This window comes from Haliotis cracherodii, unplaced genomic scaffold (genome assembly GCF_022045235.1).
Source record: "Haliotis cracherodii isolate W230 unplaced genomic scaffold, xgHalCrac1.p SCAF_11, whole genome shotgun sequence".
NCBI classification, from domain to species: Eukaryota; Metazoa; Mollusca; class Gastropoda; order Lepetellida; family Haliotidae; genus Haliotis; species Haliotis cracherodii.
Window position 1 is genome coordinate 26,400,137 of NW_027266266.1, and position 24,012 is coordinate 26,424,148.

At 39.8% G+C, this 24,012-nt stretch overlaps 1 protein-coding gene across 4 annotated transcripts in view; it reads right to left on the reverse strand.

Annotated features, from left to right (window-relative positions):
- Positions 1 to 10,155: 10,155 nt before the first annotated feature.
- LOC139456376 (T-box transcription factor TBX2-B-like) overlaps positions 10,156 to 24,012 on the reverse strand; it is an 89,822-nt gene continuing 75,965 nt past the window's right edge. For 2 of the 4 annotated variants that reach the window (XM_071238034.1, XM_071238033.1), the window contains 4 exons: positions 18,962 to 19,129; positions 15,874 to 15,950; positions 13,869 to 14,068; positions 10,156 to 13,549 (listed from right to left, as the gene is read on the reverse strand). In XM_071238034.1, coding sequence (XP_071094135.1) covers positions 12,390 to 13,549; positions 13,869 to 14,068; positions 15,874 to 15,950; positions 18,962 to 19,129 — 1,605 coding nt within the window. In that variant the 3' untranslated portion in view covers positions 10,156 to 12,389. The remainder of the gene's footprint in view (positions 13,550 to 13,868; positions 14,069 to 15,873; positions 15,951 to 18,961; positions 19,130 to 24,012) is intronic. The other 2 variants (XM_071238036.1, XM_071238035.1) reach the window with 2 other exon arrangements.

The following is a 24,012-nucleotide window of genomic DNA, read 5'->3' on the forward strand; positions in this document are numbered from 1 at the left end:
TTTATTACGACAAATCTCAAAATCAAAATCAAAATAAGGAATTTATGACAGCATGTGAATAGGTTGAAAAAATGGTTTTAAAATATTGGTGATAAAATCCTCTACCTTAACGTTTTCCGATAGACACGCCATATAAAATGCCTTTTGATATTTTGAAATTAATACGGAATAAATGCCAATGAAACATGACTTAAAATAGCATCGCAGTCACATTTGAACAAATATCAATTTGCCACAAAGGAACACCACAATAGAGAATACAGCTCCACTTCATTCCGGGAATACGTCCAACTTAACGACCCAATAAATATGCGATCGATCAAGTCACCAGATATGTTTCGGTATATTTTAAAAGGGAAATGTGAAATTTATAATCAAATAATTCAATAAAAACTCCATTAAAATCTAATCCAGTGAACGCAAAAAGTGCGGTTAATACACAAGATGTTTTGGTACGAAAGAATAGAAATAACCACACCTGGCTCGAGAAACAGCTTAATAATTGATTAAATCTCGTCTAATTTTCCACATAAAATGCAGTTAAATGGGGAGAAAAGATCTGAGTCATAAACGCACCTTAGTTGCAACGCAGAAAGGTAAGTGTTCATGTTACCTACAAATCTTTGTGAGAGTGCTAAGATGAAGTCACCTGATCAAATTTTAAACTATATCCCCTTCCGAAGCATATCTGTTGACTTGATCGATCGCATATGTATTTCAAAATATCAAAATGTAGTTTATACGGCGTGTCAGCGAGACAAAATGAGATTGAACGAGATTTAACGTGGGTGGCGAAAACGTAGCGCATAAAACATCAATAAAATCTTAACTGTCATGTCCGCGGGTAGATGTTTGCTGTTATTAGAATAGATCAAAGACAACGTTTTATAACGTCAGGGGTACCATTGCCTTGGTTGCGATCAAATTGGTGTGAATTTTATTTTTTTCAACGGTATGTAAGTTTTGATCGATTTGGCGCCGAAGTGGCGATGTGTCCCATGCTATGTCTTTATTGTCGGGATGTTCACTGATCACACCTTTAGAGAACTGGCGAGGTGTCATTCTTCTGTCTTGGGGAAACAGGTCGATTCCTGAGGAATCTCACCTCTTGTTTTTATCTCGACACCTTGTCCGTGTCCACAAATTGGCGGTGAAAAAGAGACGAAATGAGCGAAAATTACCTGTTAGACAAGACGTGTTAATGCGCCCGTAAATATTGTTCGGGTGTGAGTAATTTTATGTGTGAAACGATGTGAGAATGCCCCCGGGGGAGATGTGGAGAAACATGTATCTGTGAATATATATGAGAGAGAGAGAGAGAGAGAGAGAGAGAGAGAGAGAGAGAGAGAGAGAGACCTTGAAGTACTCCGAGCACATAACATTCAACCATCTCATTCGCTTAGCATTAAACAACCGCGGCTAGCGCTTTGTGCATGAGTTTCATGAAGCATTTCCTGTGTGAATTTCTTGTTCACACAGCATACGAAGCACATCAGTTATTCATCCCTAGGATAATTTTCACATACCGACATATCAAACATATTTACGACCAGGGAGTTGATGTGTTAATTTGAGTTTTAACCTTAGATATACACCAATTGAGTGTAGTTACAGTTTTCTTGAAGCGATCTTGTAGCGATCTCGCTCGGCGGTGATCACAACCGTATTCTGTGTTCTGTGTCCTATAGTCTGTCTCGGGGATTCCCGAATCTCACAGTCCCCCCTGGCTAACCATGTAGCAACAGAACACTGCTCCGAATAGTCAGCTGGAGTAAACATTTACACTTAGATCTGCCAGGCCGACTCACTCAATCATCAAGCAAATGTTATACTCTCTTTTCAGTGTTAGGAAAATACATCATTATACCATTATCTTTAGACTTGGCGCCCGTGAAGATCCGGGGTAGAGTATATCTCCAGCAACCCATGCTTGCCGTGCGAATGAGGCGACTAACGGGATCGGGTGGTCAGGCTCGCTGACTTGCAAGTTATCTTATCCAAGTTGTGTAGCTAGATGCTCATGATGTCGCTCACTGGATTGTCTGGTCCAGTGTCGATTATTTGCAGACCGCCCTTATATAACTGGAGTGCGGCGTTATACAACAAACAAACAAAATCTTTAGACTTTGCCTATTTCTTTAACTATTCTTCAAACATTAGGATGACGGGGGTTTCAATAAAATTTCGTTGACTTTAAGTCGCAGAAAGATTGAAGATTGTAGAAGCATGTTAGTCACGAAATGCAAAAAACCCATAAGAAATAGTTTCGTAAATATGTCGCAATAGAACAAAACAAACCAGACCAGATTCCAAACACAACGACACCAGGTGTTCGCGAAACTTAGTATCCTGAGTCAAGTCCTACAAAGCGATCATAGCACTAAGAATGCCACCAGGGTCCCGTTCGACAAAGCGATCATAGCACTAAGAATGCCACCAGGATACCGTTCGACAAAGCGATCATAGCACTAATATAAGAATGCCACCAGGATCCCGTTCTTCAAAGTGATCTTGGCACTAAGACTATTTCCAGGGACCCGTTCTTCAAACTGATCTTGGCACTAAAAGTATTTCCAGGGTCCCATTCTACAACATGATCTTAGCACTAAGACTATTTCCAGGGACCCTTTCGAGAAAGTGATCTGAACACTAAAAATATTATCCGGGGCGTCGTACATATCACATATATAGAAAAACACCCAGTTATGTATGTACCTAAATGCAATGTTTATTGCTATTACAGGATATTTACCAACACATTACCAACAGAATTGGAATAAAATTAACGAAATGTTAATAAAAATAGAAATATTCACGTTATTAACGTGTGATGTATTCTATGTTCATGCGGCAAATACTTTACAGGTAAATGCATGTGCGCTGTTTCGTATCTGACTGCAAGCGTGCGCGTAATTAGCTGCATTTACACATATGCGTTCAAACGAAAACATGTTCACGAAGTACCCTTATTTTATGAATATGCATTCGACAATACCATTTTTATTAAATTTACACTAAACGTCCTCTGAAATTATTGATAACATGAACATTTAATATTGTATATGTATTTCTACCATGTCAAAACAATGGCACTAGCTGGCGTTTAACAATATGGCTGACTGCTCAAAGGGAATAATGCTTGGGGCAGTTAGTTTTATGACAGAGATCTGTGTCCAATGAATGTATTCGCGACCTGACAAATTGAACAGTTAGAATATCAATGTATATTTCACTGAAATGTATACCAAAAGAGTAGAACATATTGCATGTATTGCTATATACAGGAGAGAATAAGCGCCGGATTCGTACATGCTCTCCGTCTGTTAAGGGCGTTTTGATTATGCAGATTATATATATGTATTATAGTATGTACTAAGTTGTAAATTTAAGCATACATTGAAAGTCGTTTTTCAAATTGTTGTCATGTACGCTATCGATGTGATTGGCTAACAAGTATTTACACTGAACTTAAAAGTTCAGCAAGTGATTCGTTGTATTTGATGTGCACACCTTACCGTAGACAGTCGAAGACATGTCACACACAAAGAATCTAGAGATACAGAAGACGAAGTTGTAAAGTTCACATAACCGTAAATAGTGAATCTTAAATTTTTGTTATTGTTTTGTTTTTGTTTAACGCTGCACGCAGCAATATTCCAATTATTATCAAATCTGGACAGACAATCCAGTGATTGACATCACCAGCATCGATCTACGCCATTGTGATACGATTACATTCATCAGGAAAGTCAGCCTGACCACAGGATCCCATTTGTCGCCTGTTACGACAAACATGGGTCGCTGAAGACCAATTCTAACCCGGATGCCAGTGTATTAAAACATTACCAGTATATTAAGTTAATTAATGCTGTGTAATCAAGTACACGTAATATATTTGTATATACCACGGGGGATAATGGCACACACATATGCCCTATGCAAGTTGCAAAATGTTGTCATGTCATAAGATTAGATATATGATAAACTTGATATCTAGTTTCATCATCAAGAGGCTCACAGTAACGTGATGCCATATGAACTAAATATAATTGAAGATGATGTCATCCATTGTTGATGCCGTCACAACTACTACACTGACTGAGTTGGTATATTCACTTGAAAAAAATGACATTCATTTTTGCTACAATTTCTCAGATAAAGGACTATGATTAATGAAAAGTCCAAAACACAACTAATATCCCCGTATAAAATACATCGCTTTACCATTTACTTTTTGTTCAATTTTATCAACCATCTTACATCGGTGTATCCTTTCTTTTGCTCGGCAGTGTATATTAATGAATGTTTTATGTGGACTGCGTGGGCTGTCGCACCGCTTCTCGGTTAACGCCGACCTTGAACTTGTTCTCCTCTGTTTAGGTCACGCCGTCAGCTGTTGTGTTACCCAGTGTTAAACTATCCTCAACTTGAGCAGTGACATGTGATATGTATCACAAAAAAGAGCCACTTCTGTATTGAAAACCATATCCTTAGGCTGACAAGGTCAACGTCACATCAAAAAATTAAACGCTGTGACGTTGCTTAATATTCCGTCAATAATCATTGCACTATGCCAACAATACTGTAGAGCACGTGGTAAGCATTCTAATTATGCTACACATAGATTTGTATAAAGTCGCTTTTTAAACCATATTGATTATAAACTGCCTGGCAGAAGAAAGCATTCTCTTGAAAATTGGATTTGACCAAACATTATAAAAGTCATCAAAACGTTACTAGCCTGAAAACAGTCGCCGAAACACTGCTAACTTAATTCCAAAACACAGCTGTGATACCTATAACAAATACATCGCCATCGAATAACTAGTTCTTGTTTATTTCATTTTCAGCCACCATGAAACATGGGTGTGTACTTTCTTTCCCCCTGCAGTTTACGTTGTTTTAGGGCGTTCGTTGCATATTCCGCATGTATTTATAGTTATGTATATCATAGAGATATATACATGCAGACGTAATCAATAATGCTGTATTTTGTACCGTTCGCCATTTCAACAAATAGACTGACTCCCATTGCGCGCGGTGTCAGATGTGCAGTCGCCATGGTTGCTTAAGCACACATTGCAAGAATATTGCACGTCTCGTGTACAAGCAAGCGAGCGAGGCGGAATGGTTTACAACATCGCAATCAGATCATGACATCGTGACAAGTATCCTTGCTCGCCGTAAGACCCGATTAAGGAAAGTCTGGTGGTTCATTTGTAGACCTGGGTGCCGTTGTACAAAGAAACCTTAGCGCTTCGACTGTCGTAAGTCTATGTTAAAGTATGGGAGTTACGATCACCTTAGCGCTAAGATCGCTTTGTAAAACCGCACCTAGGCTGATTTGTGATGTCATTCTTCTGCGACAGCAGACTCGATTATATGTAGGGTGTCGTGATGTAGATTAAATATTTTGTTGACTGCGACACAATATTCAATTTCAGAATGTAACCACAGCAATTCAACATCACTTCGTTACATCCAAACTTCGATTTTCAGTCGAACAGTAATTAAAATAGCTCGGCTTTTCCCAGGTCGATATTTCGTTACATGCTACAACTTTGTAGGCATGCATGTATGTACACAATAGGCCTTTTCCAAAAATATACGAACCGTGAACACGTTATGTTTTTTGAAAATGATCGACGTGAAATGTGCATTGCAGTGTGTGTCTGGTGAATTTGCATTCAATTAAAACAATGAAATCGAGGTAACATCCTGGTATATATTATCCTGTTGAATCTTGCATCTTCATATAAATTGTCCATTAACTGACTTATTCGACATAAACATTACCTTTGTAATTGATTCTTACAATACATCTTATTATTCTGGGTTTAGATGTATTTATAAAAGCGTGTGTTAATTGCAATGTCCTCAGTGTTAAATTATGCATGCATATTTCATTAGCTGATTTTGAGCCACACTGAGGTGTGGTATCTATCAATGTGCATTATACATGTGTTTAGATTGCTGTGGATTGGATTATTTCTGAAAAAATAGTTGCGTAATTCTGTGTGATTAAATTCATGAATGTACATGCAGTGTAGCTGATTTATGTCATATGTCGAGTTGCTAATCTGATGCTATTTCTTTTACGTTTAAAATGAAAATGATATTGACATGAGGGTTCAGCATGAGAAAAGTAGCCTTATTCACAGATTTATTCGGGGTCTAACCTATATTTTGAAATATGAGTAATATTGACTACTGATAAAGGGACCAATAGCACGTAAGATATACGGTCGATGCGCAATAATGAGCGCACATACGGGTCCTAAGTGCATCACGTGACCCGCATCCATTTCAGCAATGGCGGTTGATATGGAGCACTGTTGAAATAGACAAGCTGCCAGTCTGACACGTAATTGACGGCCTAACGTGAACATCTGCATAATTATGTTTAGATTATGCGCTTAAAGGGGCGAACGGAGCGTGCCCGGGTAGAAATTATGCTAAAAGCAAGATAATATTCAACGCCTGTAAAAACATGATATTAGAAAAATAATATTCAAGAAATATTATAACGCCTCAAGAAGGGAAAAACACGTGTTAATATCAATAATGGGGAGAAAAGCAAATATGACTCGTGTTTACAAAGATCTTCAGAACATTGCCCAATTTTTATCGTTTTTCGATGAACTGGTTAAATGACTGATTTTTTAAGAAATTCAACCCCCTAAATAATGGTGAAGAATACAACAATGGCTTGTTTTCAGTTTTTTTAGTTTGTGTTTAAAACTCTACTACAGAGAGCCTGTGATGTATGTCAGAGTTAAGTCGACTAAGGAGACACCCTTTGTGTCTAAATTATAAAGAGTGTAAGGGTTGATATTTGCATTGAAATATGAAGTTCGAATTGTGTGTTAACTTCCATTTGAACAAAGCCTCGACAAACAGGGTTGGGGTATATGAGCATCGACTTAATGCAAATTAAACGTATATTGACAAACAGTGTAAAAAGTTATTCAATAATGTATATACATATGGTTCGCAATGCCTATCCGCAATGAGCATAACGCGTTTTACACACCAAATACTTGCCGGTATTATCAACCCCTTTAAAGAAGCCCTACTTAATACTGTACTTTATAATATTTAATATTAATGACATTGTTAGAATTATCTGCGTTATGTCACTATAACACACGCATAGGCGCACACTACATATCCAACGCGCTCATCGCCACAAACAGTCGAATACAGGCTATATCACGTCCAGGTTTCTCTGTAGCCAACGTATTATGCTGAATCACGTGTTAGCGATATGAGCGTCGTGAAATGTACATCAAGCTTCAAAACTGTCACTCAATCACAGCAAACCACAGCATTCTCCCTTCCGCTCAAGCTGGACTAGTCAGCGAGCACATATGAACCAATATGAACTATTTCAATTGTACAAATTTGCCCAAGAAGAAAAGATTGCGAGCCCGACTGTGAGATAGACTGGTTTCTATGCTGTCGCCGTTTGCTCGACGCCGAACGTTGAGTAAATGTTTACTGCGAGAATTTGTTGCGACTCCCCGATTCCCCACGCCGGGTCTGAAGCGAGATTGATAGACAGGCCCGCTGGCTTGAAATTAACATCATCAGCTGACTGAGAGCCGCATGCTTTGCAATACGTGAAAAACGTGCATTTTATGTGGGATGAACTCGGTACTATGCTTGGAAATTCGGACATCCACATGAAATTGTTTGGCTTTTTTTTAAATCAGTTTTTGTCCATTTTAAATCAAGTCTTGTATATCTTTCAACAAAATTATTTACTTTTGTCAGAACATGTGCACTTAGTTATCTAAGCTGCGCGTTCATCCAAAGCTTTCAGATTGTGTCATGTACATTTGATAGAGATGGTTTGTGAAAATGGTAGATGCCTTCATTTGAATTATCTTCATAAAATGTTTATATCTCTTAAAACCCTGATTTTTTAGGGAATATCTACAGAAGCTGAATTAAAAAATGTAGTTTGAGCTTTGAATCAATTTATATCACATATATACTGAACGCGATGTTTAATGCTAGAAATGACGTGGGTATCCATCGTTTAAGTGGAAAATACTTGAACCCTTTAACAATCAAACAATATAATGTATGGTTATGTCAGACAGACCATCACAGGTTTGAAGGAGTGACCAGAACTGAACAAATATCATTTTCCCTTTCATTTGAATCAATGTTTGAAAGAGAAACTAGGCGCTGGAACATTTAACAGACCGTGCAATTTTGAAAAAGGTCATTCAAATAACATTATCCTCCAGCTGTGTCAACTCCATTGCCTAGATCGATCCCGCTATCAATCATTACACTACTTACATAGGAACATTGTCTCTATTTTATTTCAGGCGATAATTACACCTTTCCGACTTTAGACCAAAGACATGCATCTGGTCGAGGAGCAGACTTACTATACGAGTAAGTGAGTATTGCTTTACGCCGCATTTAGCAATATTCCAGCAGTATCTCGACTGGGGACACCAGAAATGGGTTTCGCACATTATTCCAGTCTTGGGAATCGAACCAGGTCCTTCGAGCGAACGCTTTAACTAGGATACCCCACTTTAATACTGAAGTATTACGAGTATGAAAAGACTCATGTGATATACCTTGTCCGCGGTTGAGACTACAATGTTAGAGGTCACCGACTCCGGGCCGTTTTTCGTTTTTCGTTTTTTCAAGTGACTAACATCATAGCCCCAGACTGGCAAAACTGTTAAAGGGGTACTTAGGTCAAGCGAATTGGCTTCCCACGAAGTTTGATTCATGTCAATACAGACCCACCGAGGGCGTGAATCGGTCCTCATAATATCAACCACTCTCCAGGATTCGATTATTTCCAGGCCGACGTGAGAAGGGTAGAGTTGCGGTGTAAAAGAGTAAACAAACAAACAAACGCAACAGACAATGTGTCCCTACTTGCAAGGGAGTACGGTCTCAAGTTCCTTGGAAAAGTAATACAGCAATATCACAGTTGAGCGATCACATGAGATGGTCGCGAACTTACAGGCATGTACTCGCACATTGAAGTACTATACCAACAGAAACATACGGACAGCTACAGGATAAGATGTGTGAGTGAGTGAGTTAGTGAGTTGGGTGTAACATCGTTTTGATCACATAAATCGATAGCCTACATCATAAAGCTACGGAGGCTGATCCGGTTTGGATGAAGTACCAATACATGTACATGTATATGAGTATTCTGCCCTTCATCACACTTCCTTGACCGGCGATACCGAGTAAAACATATTGGCTCTGCGATACCGAAGTCGCATGCATTTTAGGTACGTGCCGTATTCGGCATAATAAGCGCTTCGCTCCGCCTAAATAGACTTGAAAATTAAATGTCGAGGTCCTTCAATGAGATAATTGCATAAATGCCTTTGCCATCCGTAGCTGTATTATTGTGAAGTATGCATTAGCTTAATCTCGCTACAAGTGGATCAGGTAGTGTTAGATAAGTGCCAACCCTTTCAAACTGGTTACAGGTACGGGTTCAATACGCCGGTAACATACAATGCATTTCAGCAAGTAACCAGAACAATCTCTAAACTGACGCCCTTGCCGTATAGCCGTTCAGAGGATTTACATGGCACTGGCTTCATGCCTTCCGTGTCATGAATATCAGTTCCGATCTTTCAGCTTGCTGTCTACAAATGACCATCTGTTAAATTACCTTACTGTTTCTCCCTAAATGTCCCAATATGCGTGGAAATATACATCACATAATTTCGGGGACATCGGTTATTAGTCAAAGTCAAAATGTTACATTAATACGGAAATTTCTCATTTATGTCGTTTATTCACCTTATCCCTCATGACCATATTCTAAATCATAAAACCATGTTCCACTTCAGGCCAATGTCCAACTAACGAAATCGTCATTCCGGTGACAAATGACGATGTCAAATCTTCAATTGCAATCGACATGGTTAATCAATTTCACCACGTGTAATGTACACGGGAAGTGTTTACACAGTTCATAGGAAAATATCCCACGGGAGTGAAATTGATCAGGTGTCGGAAAACAATGAATTACTGGCCAGAGCTAATGAAGGATTATGAAGCAAAATATCTGACACCCAATCACGCGAGATTTGACGAGAAAGCTGTTAAATATTGAATAAAAACAGAAAATATCGTATTTGGTTACTCAGTTCGTTTGACTTTAATCAAGATGTACTTTACATTCATTACGGTATTTACACACATTCTGCAGTCGAACTACAACATAGAGTTCATTTTGCGGATCCCTTTGGCAGGTTAACCTCGTCCTTAATTTCTTAAGGATAGCACACACCTCTTTGTAAATATTTTTCAAATTAGTTAATAGAGCCCTTAGTTAATTAACAATGTTCAGCTGGTTTGCCTTGGCGGCCAGTTCATAAAAAAATCTAATACCATTTACTCATCTTCATTAAACATTCAGGATAATCTGAAAAGACGTTGTATTTTAGGGTGTTGCCATACTTAAGAAGGAGTCGCTTTGATAACTACGGGATCATAGATATTGGAGATCTTTGAAAACATTATCCGCCTTGGGGGTCGTGTCATAAATATCATTGTTGACCACTTAAATAATGTCTGATAATATGTGCATTGTTAGGTCCGTTTGTCCATAATTGTTAAATAAGTCCCTCGGAATAAATACTAGTAACATTTTAAAACTGCAGGATCGATCCAATGGTATAGCCATACACCTAATGAAGCATATATCTGAATGGAGCATACACTTAAAGAAGCATATACCTAAATGGAGCATACACTTAAAGAAGCATATACCTAAATGGAGCATACACTTAAAGAAGCATACACTTAAAGAAGTGTATACCTAAATGGAGCATACACTTAAAGAAGCATATACCTAAATGGAGCATACACTTAAAGAAGCATATACCTCAATGGAGCATACACTTAAAGAAGCATATACCTGAATCACGGAAACAGCAATATCAAGACTATACTAAATGACATGTACTGATTCCAATCGACTGTAATGCTTAGTTATGCCTATAATTTCTTTCCATCGCTGCAACGTCTGGTTCTATGGGTCTAACATTCTATGCGACAGAACGTGCGTTTAACTGACTTGGTCAAGTGGTCAACTGATGAGAACTGATGACACGACTCCCACAGATACGAGAGATAGTCACTTTGTTCATACATAACATATCAAATAAATAGTAGCCTTTCATACATACACCTTCCGCCCAGTGGGCGGTATAGGATTCATCGAGTACTAAATGGAATATGGATTTTATCAAACCAAATACTGAGTGTCAATTTATGGATAGTGTAATGACGTTATATTGACACGTTTGGACATCTGGAGAACACTGAGAGTACGAGAAAACACTGAACTATTCAAAATAATAAATGCAGTTATCCCTAATGTATTCCCAGTTCTAAATTTGGAAATACAAAATCAGATCACAATGAATATTCGTAAACGGGCATTTGGAATAAAAATAAAGTCATATGGTTTCCAGAACAATTGACAAACTGGAACCTTGATAACACTGGAAAATATTGGAAGGATAACAAGCCTTACTTGGTCTTTGAGGAAGACACAGGGGATTATTTCTGTCATTGGGCATTTGTTCTGGCAGTGTTACTGACTAATTATAGCTAATAGCGTTACAGACAGGATGAACCCAACGTGTACTCAATAATTCCTTTTAAAAAAGGCTAAAAGTTGATCGGAACATTTAATGGAGCGATTATAGAAGCCCTGCTTTCATTTTAATGATCCCCTCTTTGTGCCAATGTTACCATAATTACACAGCACTATATTTGAAAAAGAATACGCCAAAGGTTCTAACTAACACTATGGCAAAGTCTGTTTATGACAATATGTCAACTGAACAGATTTAGTTGCCGCTGTTGGAAACAGTAGTTTGCTTCTAAACTAATCTACTTTCGGACACAGAGATCAAAACATTTATTAGCGACCTGTCGAATAAATTCGGCCAATTCCGTCAGTGTCCGGTCATTTCCGTCATGACCGAGTCGCAAGCATCACAGATTTGTCTTTTGCACATTTGCCCAATCACAAATTGTTCTACAACAGCAAAAACGATTTTCATGTCAAATTTTAGATTGAAGAAATAAGGACAGAGTTTAAACTATGTGTCGTCCGTGTCATAGCAACAACCACATGACGTCATTTCGACAAAATTGAATGTCGACATTCAGCACAATACTACACATGGCAGTGTCAATTTCACTTCACATATAATGATGACGTCATCAGTTCACGTGCACATATACATACTTTTGGCCATTTCGAATTTGAGAAGGTCAATCTCATTTGTAGATAAAATGTTCACAATTCCTGTTTCTCTACACTGGCATACCCGTCAATAAAAGTCACAAGTACTGAGCAGGCTGCGCTATTTGTCTAGCCGGAGGTCCGATTCGCGATGTGCCTGCCTTCTATCCAGACCATTCAGCATTTTTTCTATGCTTTTCAGTTCACTGTGAGGATTGGCGTGAGTCACTGCTATGCTTTGGAGTGGACTTTTCCTTGAGGGTGGACTTTGACACATTGATGATACTGAATGGGTGATGCCCCGAGAAGATGGTTCCCCACCCCCCAGGGGAGCACAAGGTGAGGTGATGGGGGACCCTGCAGAGGCCATGGTGGTCTTTGTCAGGGGTATTGCGTAGGGATTGAATCTGTGGCCCGCGCTTCGAGAAGCGAAAAGAGAACTGAGGTGATGAGATCCTGCGAGGTGGGACAGCGACGTCCCGGGAAGGCCCAGGGAGGGGTATCCTTGGGGGAGGAGGTTGGAGTTCTGGAGCAGGCCGTGAGAACCCCCCAAGTGGTTAGACGACCCCATCCCCGGGCCATGGAGATGGGAGGTTGGAATTGGGGACATGTTGTGACCCGAGTGATGGAGAAGGGATACCGGAAGAGACCCGTGGGATAAGGATGATGTGTTGAATAGCACAGGGTTGATTGGGTAATGCAGGCCCGATGTGGATGAGGGGTAACCCGATGGGCAGAGATAAGGGAACATTGGGTGAGACACAGATGGCTGAATCACTGTCACGTTCGGGGGACTAGTGTGCTCTTTGAAGAAGGACTTCTCACGTTCAACAACCATTTCTTTCACATGTTCACTGTCCGAGTCTGATCTCTCACCATCTGAACGCTTTTCAGTGTCAGATGTTCGGTAATCCGGCCTTGAACTTAGTTCGTCCTTGGCTTCATCTCGACCTTCGTCGTCGGTCACAGGTTCCGTGCGTAAATGGTCGTGGTTGGACGATGCGTCATCCTCTGAATGTGAGACATTGTGGTACTGAGCGGAATCTCTATCGTCACTGACATCAATCTCTTCCTCGCCTTCGTCATCTGTACATTTGGCCTTGTCATCGGTGACATTAACGGCTGATGTTTCACTATCATGACCCTGATCTTCAACTTGACTTTCACCTTGAACTTCACATTGAACTTCACCTTGAACTTCAGAATGATCTTTGTTTGGGTCCGGTGGAACATCAACGGAAACGGAATTCTTGAAGTCTGCCGACTCGGAAGTTTTGGACTCTGAAACACGGAACGACATTTGACGGTGAGGCAAACAAAAACGATTAAACAAAAACACAATTGCAAGACATGTAATGTCAATGCCAGAGGATAACTAGTCTTGGTTATCTCCCGTAACAGATTCCATTTGGCACAAATAGCTGTAAAAATTATATGAATGAATGCGCATTTTTGCCCATTATTGGTCCCTGTTGTTTCTGAAGCTGCCCCCAGCATTGGCACATTTAAAAGGAGACAAAAGCACGTTACTCTATCCATAAAAAGTCAACGAGCACAACAACGCCAACGACGTTAACTTCAGACATAACGTCAGTAGTACCTGGTAACGTTTCCGGTGACACACGGCCTTCTGTTGCTATTACGGGCGCTGACATATCGTCAGTCTCCACGACAACGATAACCTCGTTTTCGGCTTCTTCGTCATCACTGCCATTGTGACTTACTTCCGGTTTCTGCTCGCAGTGCACGCCGGAGGTGCTTTGTGAGCTTCCCAGGAGCAATCTTCTAGAAATAGAAAAACTGTAAACCAACGTGTCAAATAACATTATATCAAGGAACAATTGAAGAAATACATAATCGCTGGAGAATGGCGGTGTGTTAGGTTCATCGGTTGGTAGAATTGTTGAATGGAGAAGTTATGAGCTGGTGGTATCCTAAGTGTTGGTTGTGTGGCGAGTTGAACTAACGATTTGTAGCTTGGTGATCTTGTGGGTAAAGGTTTGGCAGTGATATGTGTGTTAATTGAGTGAGTGAGTGAGCGAGTATTGTTTTTCCTCGTTTTTAGTAACATTCTAACAATATGACGGAGGGGGACACTAGAAATGAGCTTCACTCATTGTATCGTGTGTGCAATCAAACCCCGGAACTTCGGCCTGAGAAGTGAACGCCTCAACCACCAGGCTTCCTCCGTCGCCTTTTATGTGATGGAAGCTCGGTGGGTTAAAGCTGGGTGGTGCTGATGGTTGGTGGTATGAGGTATTGGTAAATTTAGTAATTGGTCCTACGGTTGGTTGCCTTGTTATAGTTTGCTGTTGGTATGATGCTATGATGGGGTAGGAATTGTTGGTGTGAAATAATTGTCTTCAGCTAATGGGAAACTGACGTATTGGCTCGATAGTGTAGTATTACTTACTTGGGGGTAATGGGGACAAACATCCAATATCAACAAATTGACACAATATATATATAAAGAACGAACCAATCCTATGCAGCAATATCAATATTTCACTTGAAACGCTTTAATTTGAACCTGTAAATATTTAATTTAATTTCCAATAACACGCTTATGTATTTAGTCATACACGAATGGTACAGAAGTCATAGGCTTAACAATAGTATATTCAGTCAAAACAGAGCAGTCAAAGATGACGCTAAAGGAATTTGCCTCCTATCCGAGGTCGTGGACAATAGGCCTGATTGCAAATTTAATAAAGTGCAATCGGAAAGATCTTCGTTTCAGTGTAACCACGAATCTTATTATCCTACCACGGAACAAAACAGGTTTTGTAAAGCCAACAGAATTACATCCTCCTAACCAAATAGCTCCCCACTCCAACAGTATAGGGGTATTTCCGGACGGGGGTCAGATCATTGTTAGAGCCCAGGAGGGGTGCAATCATCCTACAGAAAATGATAACCTTATAAAATTGTTTAGACAGGTCGCGGCTTTCAGCTATCAACTTCATTTGAAACCTACTGGTGTTGAATTGTCTGCTTTCCCGTGAAGGTTATACTACTAAAGATGCGGTTTGCACGGCCATTCTCAATTTAGATAATTGTTTTAAAGCTCGGATCGTTTTGGTAACGGCCAGCAATTGATCCTTGAGTTTCTTTAGTAATCGTCTTATGGTCCTGACACGTTGTAAGAAGATAGCTCGCAATTCATTACGCCTTTTCCGGGCCTCGTGCCCAGCCTGTTAGCAATGAATGGCGTTCATTTGCGCAAATATAACCCCCCTAACACGAACACTAGACGTTGTTGACAATTACGCATCTCCAACCATTCACCAACGATAGAAATTGGGAAATATTATTAGGGTTACGGACTAGCTAAATTTTAGAACTTGTGTTTAAATTATCCCCCTCTAATGCGTAAGGTGACACACGCGAGAACTGCGGACCGATCGTAAAATCAAATTAGACTACAGCCATGAACTAAATCAGAGCCAATTCATACGATGAACGTTTAAACTGAATGATCGCCTTTGCAAGAAAATTACCGCTAATACCAAACCACAAAGATCCACAAGTGAAATTGACAGAAGAAGATTTTTGATTGACAGGGTCACGACAGGGAGACATGCTATGTCCATTTCTTTTCTTACTTTTTCTCTCTTTTTCCTCCTCCTGTGTCTCGAAAGCCTTTAGCGAACGGATTATGGTCGATCTTCAGCTGTGTTATCTGTAAAATAATGTGATTATTTATTTAAGTTTGTAAAAACTTTTTGATGACCATTCATTTAAAAAATATATAATGATCCAGAGATTCGCTCACATACTGTCCAGTGTACAGTATATATGAGTTTAGTCCATGGCACATGATAACTGGTGTCAGGAAAACGTGGCCTAACTTTGAGTTACATCCAAACTGTTATCCCGTTTCAATATACTCCAAATGTACAGTATAATTTTATTTAAATGAGGTGTTACATTAGGAGTACCATATCCACAATTAGATTTAGTATCAGGAGTCACTGGCTTGTATATGTAATTTCATTTCTTCATGTACACGTTACGTCAAACAAACATGATTTCGATTTTATCACCCCTCAGTATCACGGTAGTTCAGGAGAATCATCTTATCAACCCTAAGCATACGATATAAATATCTGACTTCTTTTCACTATGTTGTGACATGTGCAGTGAGGTGGAACCCCATTTCTCCTTATTAGGGAGTCTCCCGGCTCCACCATGTGTCAGTAAGTCACTCATGTGTCATCAGAGTGCAGCATAATAATCAGAGCTTAAATGATGCTATCCTTTCATAGAAAGACGGCGTGTCAATAAAACGAGAACAGGATTAACAGCCCTTATAGTAGGAACCATCTTGACGAGTGATAACATTCTCCGAATATTTACGGGTCAAGGCTTCCATAGATTTGTTTGGCGAAAGGGTAAAGTGTACGGAGGGCTGTTAAGTACATGGGAGCATTATGCGATTTGTTGAAGTCTAAAGTTATGTATATAAATGGCTTTTCCATTTGAACCTGGGTAATCGCTCGAATATGAATAGTTTTATGGGGATATTTATAAACTGGAAATTTGGAAGAAATTATGATTTAGTGTTTTTTTAGTTAAAAGGCTGTCATGTTGAATAAAGGGGCAGGCGAGTAGAGAATTTAACACCTTAATTTGTTTTTCTCAATAACACCATTATATAATTGGTTCGCACCTACTGTTGCATTATGGGTGTTGCGTAGAAAGATTTTCGAAAATTATGGCTTTTATTGTCTTCTTGGCTTCAGTATCCCAAATATACCAGGCGAGGCGTAGCGCTTTGACACGGTTTTATTGCCAAATATTGTTGAGTTGGGGTAATTCAACAATATCGGGACGTAATTACCGCGTAGGTTTAGGGTACTCGGTCGTTAGAAAATGTATTTGCGCTAAATCAACCCGCGTTTAACGTTTCCCCTAATGGGTAAATATAAAGGATGAGACAGGAATCACGCTCTGAAGACTCCGCATTATTATAAAACTTTCGCCTAATGATGACAAGTTGAAATATGTTTGACTGCGAAGCCATCTGGTGCACATCCGAGTTGATCAACGATACAAGCTCGTCGTTTGAGACTGACAACAGTATTCACGTTCGAAAACAAAACATAAATAGGATACTTTAACGCCGTTGATTACCCCTGTCTAATTTAATCCAAACTCGACAACAGGTGGCGCTTCCCTTCGGATAACTTCGTTCATTTCCGATCATTTAAGAATAAACAATTTCAGTGTAATCGCCTTGGGCTTTGCGACAATGAAATGTTCGTAGTGGGTTTTCAAATATCTGATTGATTGCACTGAAGATACCGTTAATTACATGTTCATTTACAATGATGACATAGTCAATTGCATTTTTCTTTGCATTGATGATCAATAGACAAGGGGTGATGCCAGATACACCTGTAACAAGACATCGTCGTTCCCATGATGATGAGAATCACAGGTGATAAATTGCATATCAAGGCGAAATAAGCATGATTTGCATCAGAGGTGAGATTTCTCTTATTAACAACCCCTATGCGTGTTCATGTTTACGTGCAATCTTTATTTGACAAGTAACGTATGAGTGATGTCAACTGCAATAATTGATTATTTCAATCCCAATATCAATAAAGTAAGGATCCGCTTCTTTCTAGACAGAGGTTAATTATCCAAACTGTACAACGCTACAGTCACGTTAATCAATAGAAATTAGATACACAGAAGATCATAAATCAACTTTGGACTAAGCGAAGTCGGACAGTGAGAAAGGCTGAAGAATGAAGGTGTAACTGAAGCAGTGTAATGAAGGCAGTTGTTCACATGACAAGGAACGTTACATCCAGGGTTCCTTTCATTTATTTATCGTGTTGTTTTCTTCAAGCGCTGTAACGACCACTGATATCGGTACCATGATCACCACCCTTTCCCTGCACGACTTCATCTACAGATATATTAACTTCTACTCGTACGTCTTCTACTACGGTTACTAAAACACCATGTACGATTTGTACTGAGATGTCATTAACTGATACAACAATTACTCGCTACTATTACAACTACTACTACCACCACCACTACTACCACCACCACACCATCACTACTACTACTACTATCGCTATTACAACCACCAGTACCACCAATTATGCTACTACTACTACTACTACCATTGCTACTACAACCAAATCTGCCACCAATGAGGCTACTACTACTCCTACTACTACCATTGCTACTACAACCACCACTACCACCAACGATGCTACTACTACTACTACTACTACTTCTACTACTCTTACCACCACTGATGATACTACTACTGCTGGTGCTACTACCGATACTACTTGTACTACTACAACTACTACTACTACTACTTCTACTACTACTACTACTATTAATACTACTACTAATACTACTACTGGACCGATCCCTAACTCCAACACAACAATACAAAAACCGACTAAAGGGAGTCCAATTCGAGGGTTGGATGGTAGTGAGGTAGGTAGCGGTATGGTGTTTGAAAATACACCCCAGACCATCGAGGATGGAATCACTGGCCACACATGGGACAGTATAAAATAATGAGACATAACGAGGATCCAACACGATTGGATTAATACTACAATATATATTAACATATTCTCCAGAAGTGTGCATGTTCCAGTGTTGCAATCATGCATGATGACAAGTATACATGATATGCACTGATGGTATTACCTTTTCGTTTTGATATGCTGTTACGGCTATGAACTCCGTTTCCTTGAACACGTAGGTTCGAAAGGCGCTGTATGGGAGTTTGAGTATGTCGTTGGCTCGGACTAGATGAAACCGTGGCTGATACTTGTGCATGGAGTTTAGGATCGTTTGAAAGTAGTCCAGCCCTGTCTGAAATGAGCAAAACCACAGAATAAAAACCTGGCTAGCATTAAGGAATGTGATCGATATTTTAATGGAAGTAAACGGCTGTACAGTCTACCATCGTGAATTCTTCAAGACGTCAAATTACATTGCTATACAGCGGAGACTGGGGCAGCTTCAATTGTAAATAGAACAAGGAGCATAACAAAATATCAAATTCTTCAAAAAGTAAATATCTGCGAATTCGTTCCGTCGGAAACTCTGAGCCTTTATTCCCAATATAGCGCTTTGCTTAGCCTTTACACCAACTCTGGCGCTGAGAGTTTACACCCAATATGACGTTGAGCTGATCCCTTACACCCAATATGACGTTGAGCTGTTCCCTTACGCCCAATATGACGTTGAGCTGCTCCTTTACACCCAATACGACGTTGAGCTGCTCCTTTACACCCAATACGACGTTGAGCTGCTCCTTTACACCCCATATGACGTTGAGCTGAGCTTTACACCCAATATGACGTTGAGCTGCTCCTTTACAGCCAATATGACGTTGAGCTGCTCCTTTACACCCCATATGACGTTGAGCTGAGCTTTACACCCAATATGACGTTGAGCTGCTCCTTTACATCCAATATGACGTTGAGCTGAGCTTTACACCAAACATGACGCTTAGTTGATACCTTACACCCAATATGACGTTGAGCTGCTCCTTTACGCCCAATATGACGTTGAGCTGATCCTTTAACCCAATATGACGTTGAGCTGCTCCTTTACACCCAATATGACGTTGAGCTGATCCTTTACGCCAAATATGATGCAGTTGTGAGCACTTTATTCGGGGCACATATTCAGTTTGATAAATCCATTTTTTCGTCCGCCAAGCAAAATATCCAGGACAATGCATTCTCGTCACCATGAAGGGAAAGGTTCAAAAGGGAAACTCAAGGCATTCTGAGCTTTAAATAGGTGGCTTTCAAAGATGACCCCGGACCATATACATCTAGAAAATCCTGATACGGTTGTCCCGATGGCCGTACCGACATAACGGAGATCAGATGGCAAGTTACAGTGATAGCGGTGTAAATCTATGTTTCGGGACATCAACACCCCTTTCACTCCTTCCAGAACAACGCAAACCACTTTTAAGTAGGGTTGAGATCGTAATGCACGAGGTGACATATCTATTTATTCTTAAACACAAACGAATGGCTGTGTTTCAATACTAAGTGCTGATGATAACGAGCCTTACTTTACAGCACAGATTGCGTCAAACTCTTCATTCATCAGCTCAGACACAAGAACAGTGCCTTATCCTGACATACAGCAGTTTACGGCGCAGCTGCGATAGTTGCGACGTTGCGTAAACCTTCGCACATGACGTTGGCAACATAAAGCAATACCCCAGCCACAAATGAACTCCAAGTTACTTAAAACCTCATACAGAGCGGCCCTGGTCGGCGAGATAGCCTATCAATCCATCATCTACATATTCTAATGTAAAACCATCGCGACATCAGCAATTTCGCGAATGAGGATTTCCGTAGCGATATTTTCAGCACGGTTGTCGATTCATGAGTGCCAAGTTAGCGCTTGACGATGCTATCGCTGCAATCGTAAATCTAGCCGTCCACTCACGTAATAATTCGCCACATAAGCGTAAAAACTCCGCGAAGCCCTTGCAATTACCCCCCTTGCATATCAGTTGGCTTTCTGCTCGTTTGGACAGACGGGCAAACAGATGATGACAGTTGCCAGCGAAAACGGCTGATAGGCGATTAGGGACTAATAAGGTCTTGTCCACCTAATTTGCATAATAAACGGCTACGTGATTGCTGATTTGTTAAGGTCAACATTTTGACGGGTGGCATGGTCGCTTGTTCGAAACTACGGCAGATGTTGTCTCACCTCAACAAGCCGAACTGACAAATACCTAACTAACGAATGGAGCATAAATTGCATCCATTGTAATCAATTTGTATGGTTGCGTGGTCAATAATAAAGATTAAATTAATTTCAAAGTGTCGAATCTACTGAACGATTGGCGTTTATATGGTGTGAACGATTACGAGTTTCTTTAACTTTGAAAAGTTTGTAATGATCACAATTGTAACTTAATTGTCGGTGTAATTAATAATCATAAAATAACAACTTAATTTAAAAACATGTGTCGATTAATATTGGCTTAACAAATACTCAGTGATGCTTGACAGGAAGCAACAGAAAGGACATACTCAGATGTTTGATGACATTCACGTACTTCATTCAACGCGAGAAAGGAAAACAGTACACGTGAAATATATTATATTCTCACAATCCTTATATCCCTATTCACAAGTATGTTAATGTCTAGTTCAGTGTTATTAATGAGTACCTAGATCGCAACACAAACTTAAGGCTAGAAACTGACCCACAGAAGCTACAAAACAAATAAAACGATTGTGAAATGAAGAAACAGACTAATAATTTTTCAAAGATTTTACCAAATAAAATAGATGGAATTAATCCTGTCTCGCGCCTTGTACAGTGTTATAAGAATGCAGAAAGAAATGAACTCAAAGGGCACTAAAATATATTTTTAAGGGACCAAAAGCGACATGTTCATCTTCTCTGACCACTGGTCAAAGTGACTAATTGGAAACGTCCATCGCAAGACATCGCATACAATCATATATTAATTACAGCGACCAAACTTGTTCATCTGTCCACCAAACACGTGCGCCAAACCCTCGAATACAAGTCACTCAGTTTGTTCTCAAAAGACGGGTACACTTATTTAACTTGGGCGTCTGCGACTGCAAGTTCACCACACGAGTTGTCGCCATTCTATCAATAGCTCTAATTATTGTCGACAATAAAGACACAGGCGAGAGCATGAAGAAGTAAGAACGCATTTGAGGGCATATCTTGCGATTCGTCTAGAGATGCTGAGAGAAGATAGCACCTTAAGAGGTGAACTTCTCTCTTTCAATGGCGCCAGCACTGACTATGTTAATTTCATAGTGGCACGATGGAGTTGCACCGAAGATTAAGAAATTTGGCGCCAATTAGCACGCTCACGTGGGTCCGTATTTAACTTGAAGGTGGCGTGGCGGCCATTTTCTGTCGCCATTTCAAACCGCCAAACTTATCGTTTTGGAATCGGCGATGGGTTTCCAGACGGAAAAGACTGCTAGTTCTGACAGTGAGATCTATCAACCGATACCTAGTGTATTCTAGTGCGCGCTAAATCTCCCAACGCGCAGTTCGCTCCATGAAATTCTAACACATGAATAGCGTGAAGTCCTGTGACAGCGGGTATTACTAAAACCTTCATCTGCCGTAGGAATCTGGATACGGAACGAAACTACGGACATCGTGTGGTAGGCGATAAGGAGTGTCGCTGTTTATCAGAATCTGATAGCAAAAACGAAAAGTGAGCACGAGAGGAATCAGCCACACAGAAGGCTAGGGATCGCTTAAGTACAGACGAAAACGCAAATAGTTAGAGATTTAGGATAACCGCTTGAAGTTAAGTAATGCTGATTGCTACTCCGGCAAACAGATACACACGCCGATTCCCAGCATATATTTCCAAACGTGTTCATTTCACACATAGCATGCAATATTGTAACAAATTCGTAACCCCTGTTATCAGATAGCAACAGGTAAGCTTTCAGGCACGTCAACTTAACTTCTCCGTACTTCGTAGGAAGGAAAAGTGAGACTCTCTTGTTGAGGCAGGATAAGAAGGGGAGTCCATACATCATACAATGAAGCACAAAAACTCGTGATTGTTTATGTTTGTTTGTTGTTGTTTAACGCCACACTGAGCAATATTCCAGCTGTATGACGACAGCTTGCAAATAATCGAGTCTGGACCAGACAATCCAGTGATTGGTGTCATGAGCATCGATCCATGCAAATGGGATACGATGACATGCATCAACCAAGCTAGCGAACCTAACCGACCCCGTAGTCGCCTCTTGTGACAAGCATGGGTTGCTGAAGACCTATTCTAAGATTTTATGGGTAAAATGGACTTTATTTGACTTAATTCATTTAAGATTTCTTTCATCAACAATATGTAAGGATGTTTACAGTGATAGCATTAATGGTTCTACTTACACCCATGCGTAAGAACCAAGCTACCGGTTAAAGAAAGTATACTCTTGAAAACTGGAAACGTAAGGCCCAAAGCACAACTATGACCCCCCTATCAAATACATCACCGTCGAATAGCCATTTGGGTATTTCAGTTTTAGCCACCATCAAACATGAATGTTTCTTTTGCCCAGGACTGTATTTGAATCATTTGAATCTGATGACAGCGCTATTCAACTGCACGGGTGCCCTTGATGCTGTTGTGCATCCCCAGAGGACAGGTATTCATTTCATGTTGATATGCCATATATAGAGACATGGTGCATGCTTTCACTGACGCATTCTCCAGATGAATGCGTGTATTCATAAGAATTGTTACTGACGATAAGATGTATTATATAGTTTTTAGTCATTAAAATTATGCTATTTCTAACATATTAGACGTTAGGGTAAGACTGTATCCAATTCGTTTCTCTTGAAACTATAACTAAACATTTCAACAGCCTTAACAATTCCTACATTCGGATTTGAAATTAATGCGCTGAGTTCATGTCAGTAACATCGCATATTCCCCTATTTATTTAAAGATGTTTCACATATGAACGTCCACCATAGTACAAAGTAATGCCTGACGTGCTGTGAATACGCCAAATGTTAAGGTTCAAAATACAATACAGATTGAATCATTTCAAAGTAACCCGTAAATGCCACTTATTTATTGATTCATTCATATATATATTCATTCATTAAATATCTATGCTTAACCATACTGATTGGAGCGATATGATTTATTTACATTAATTCACTTTGCGATCTTTAACGAACTATGT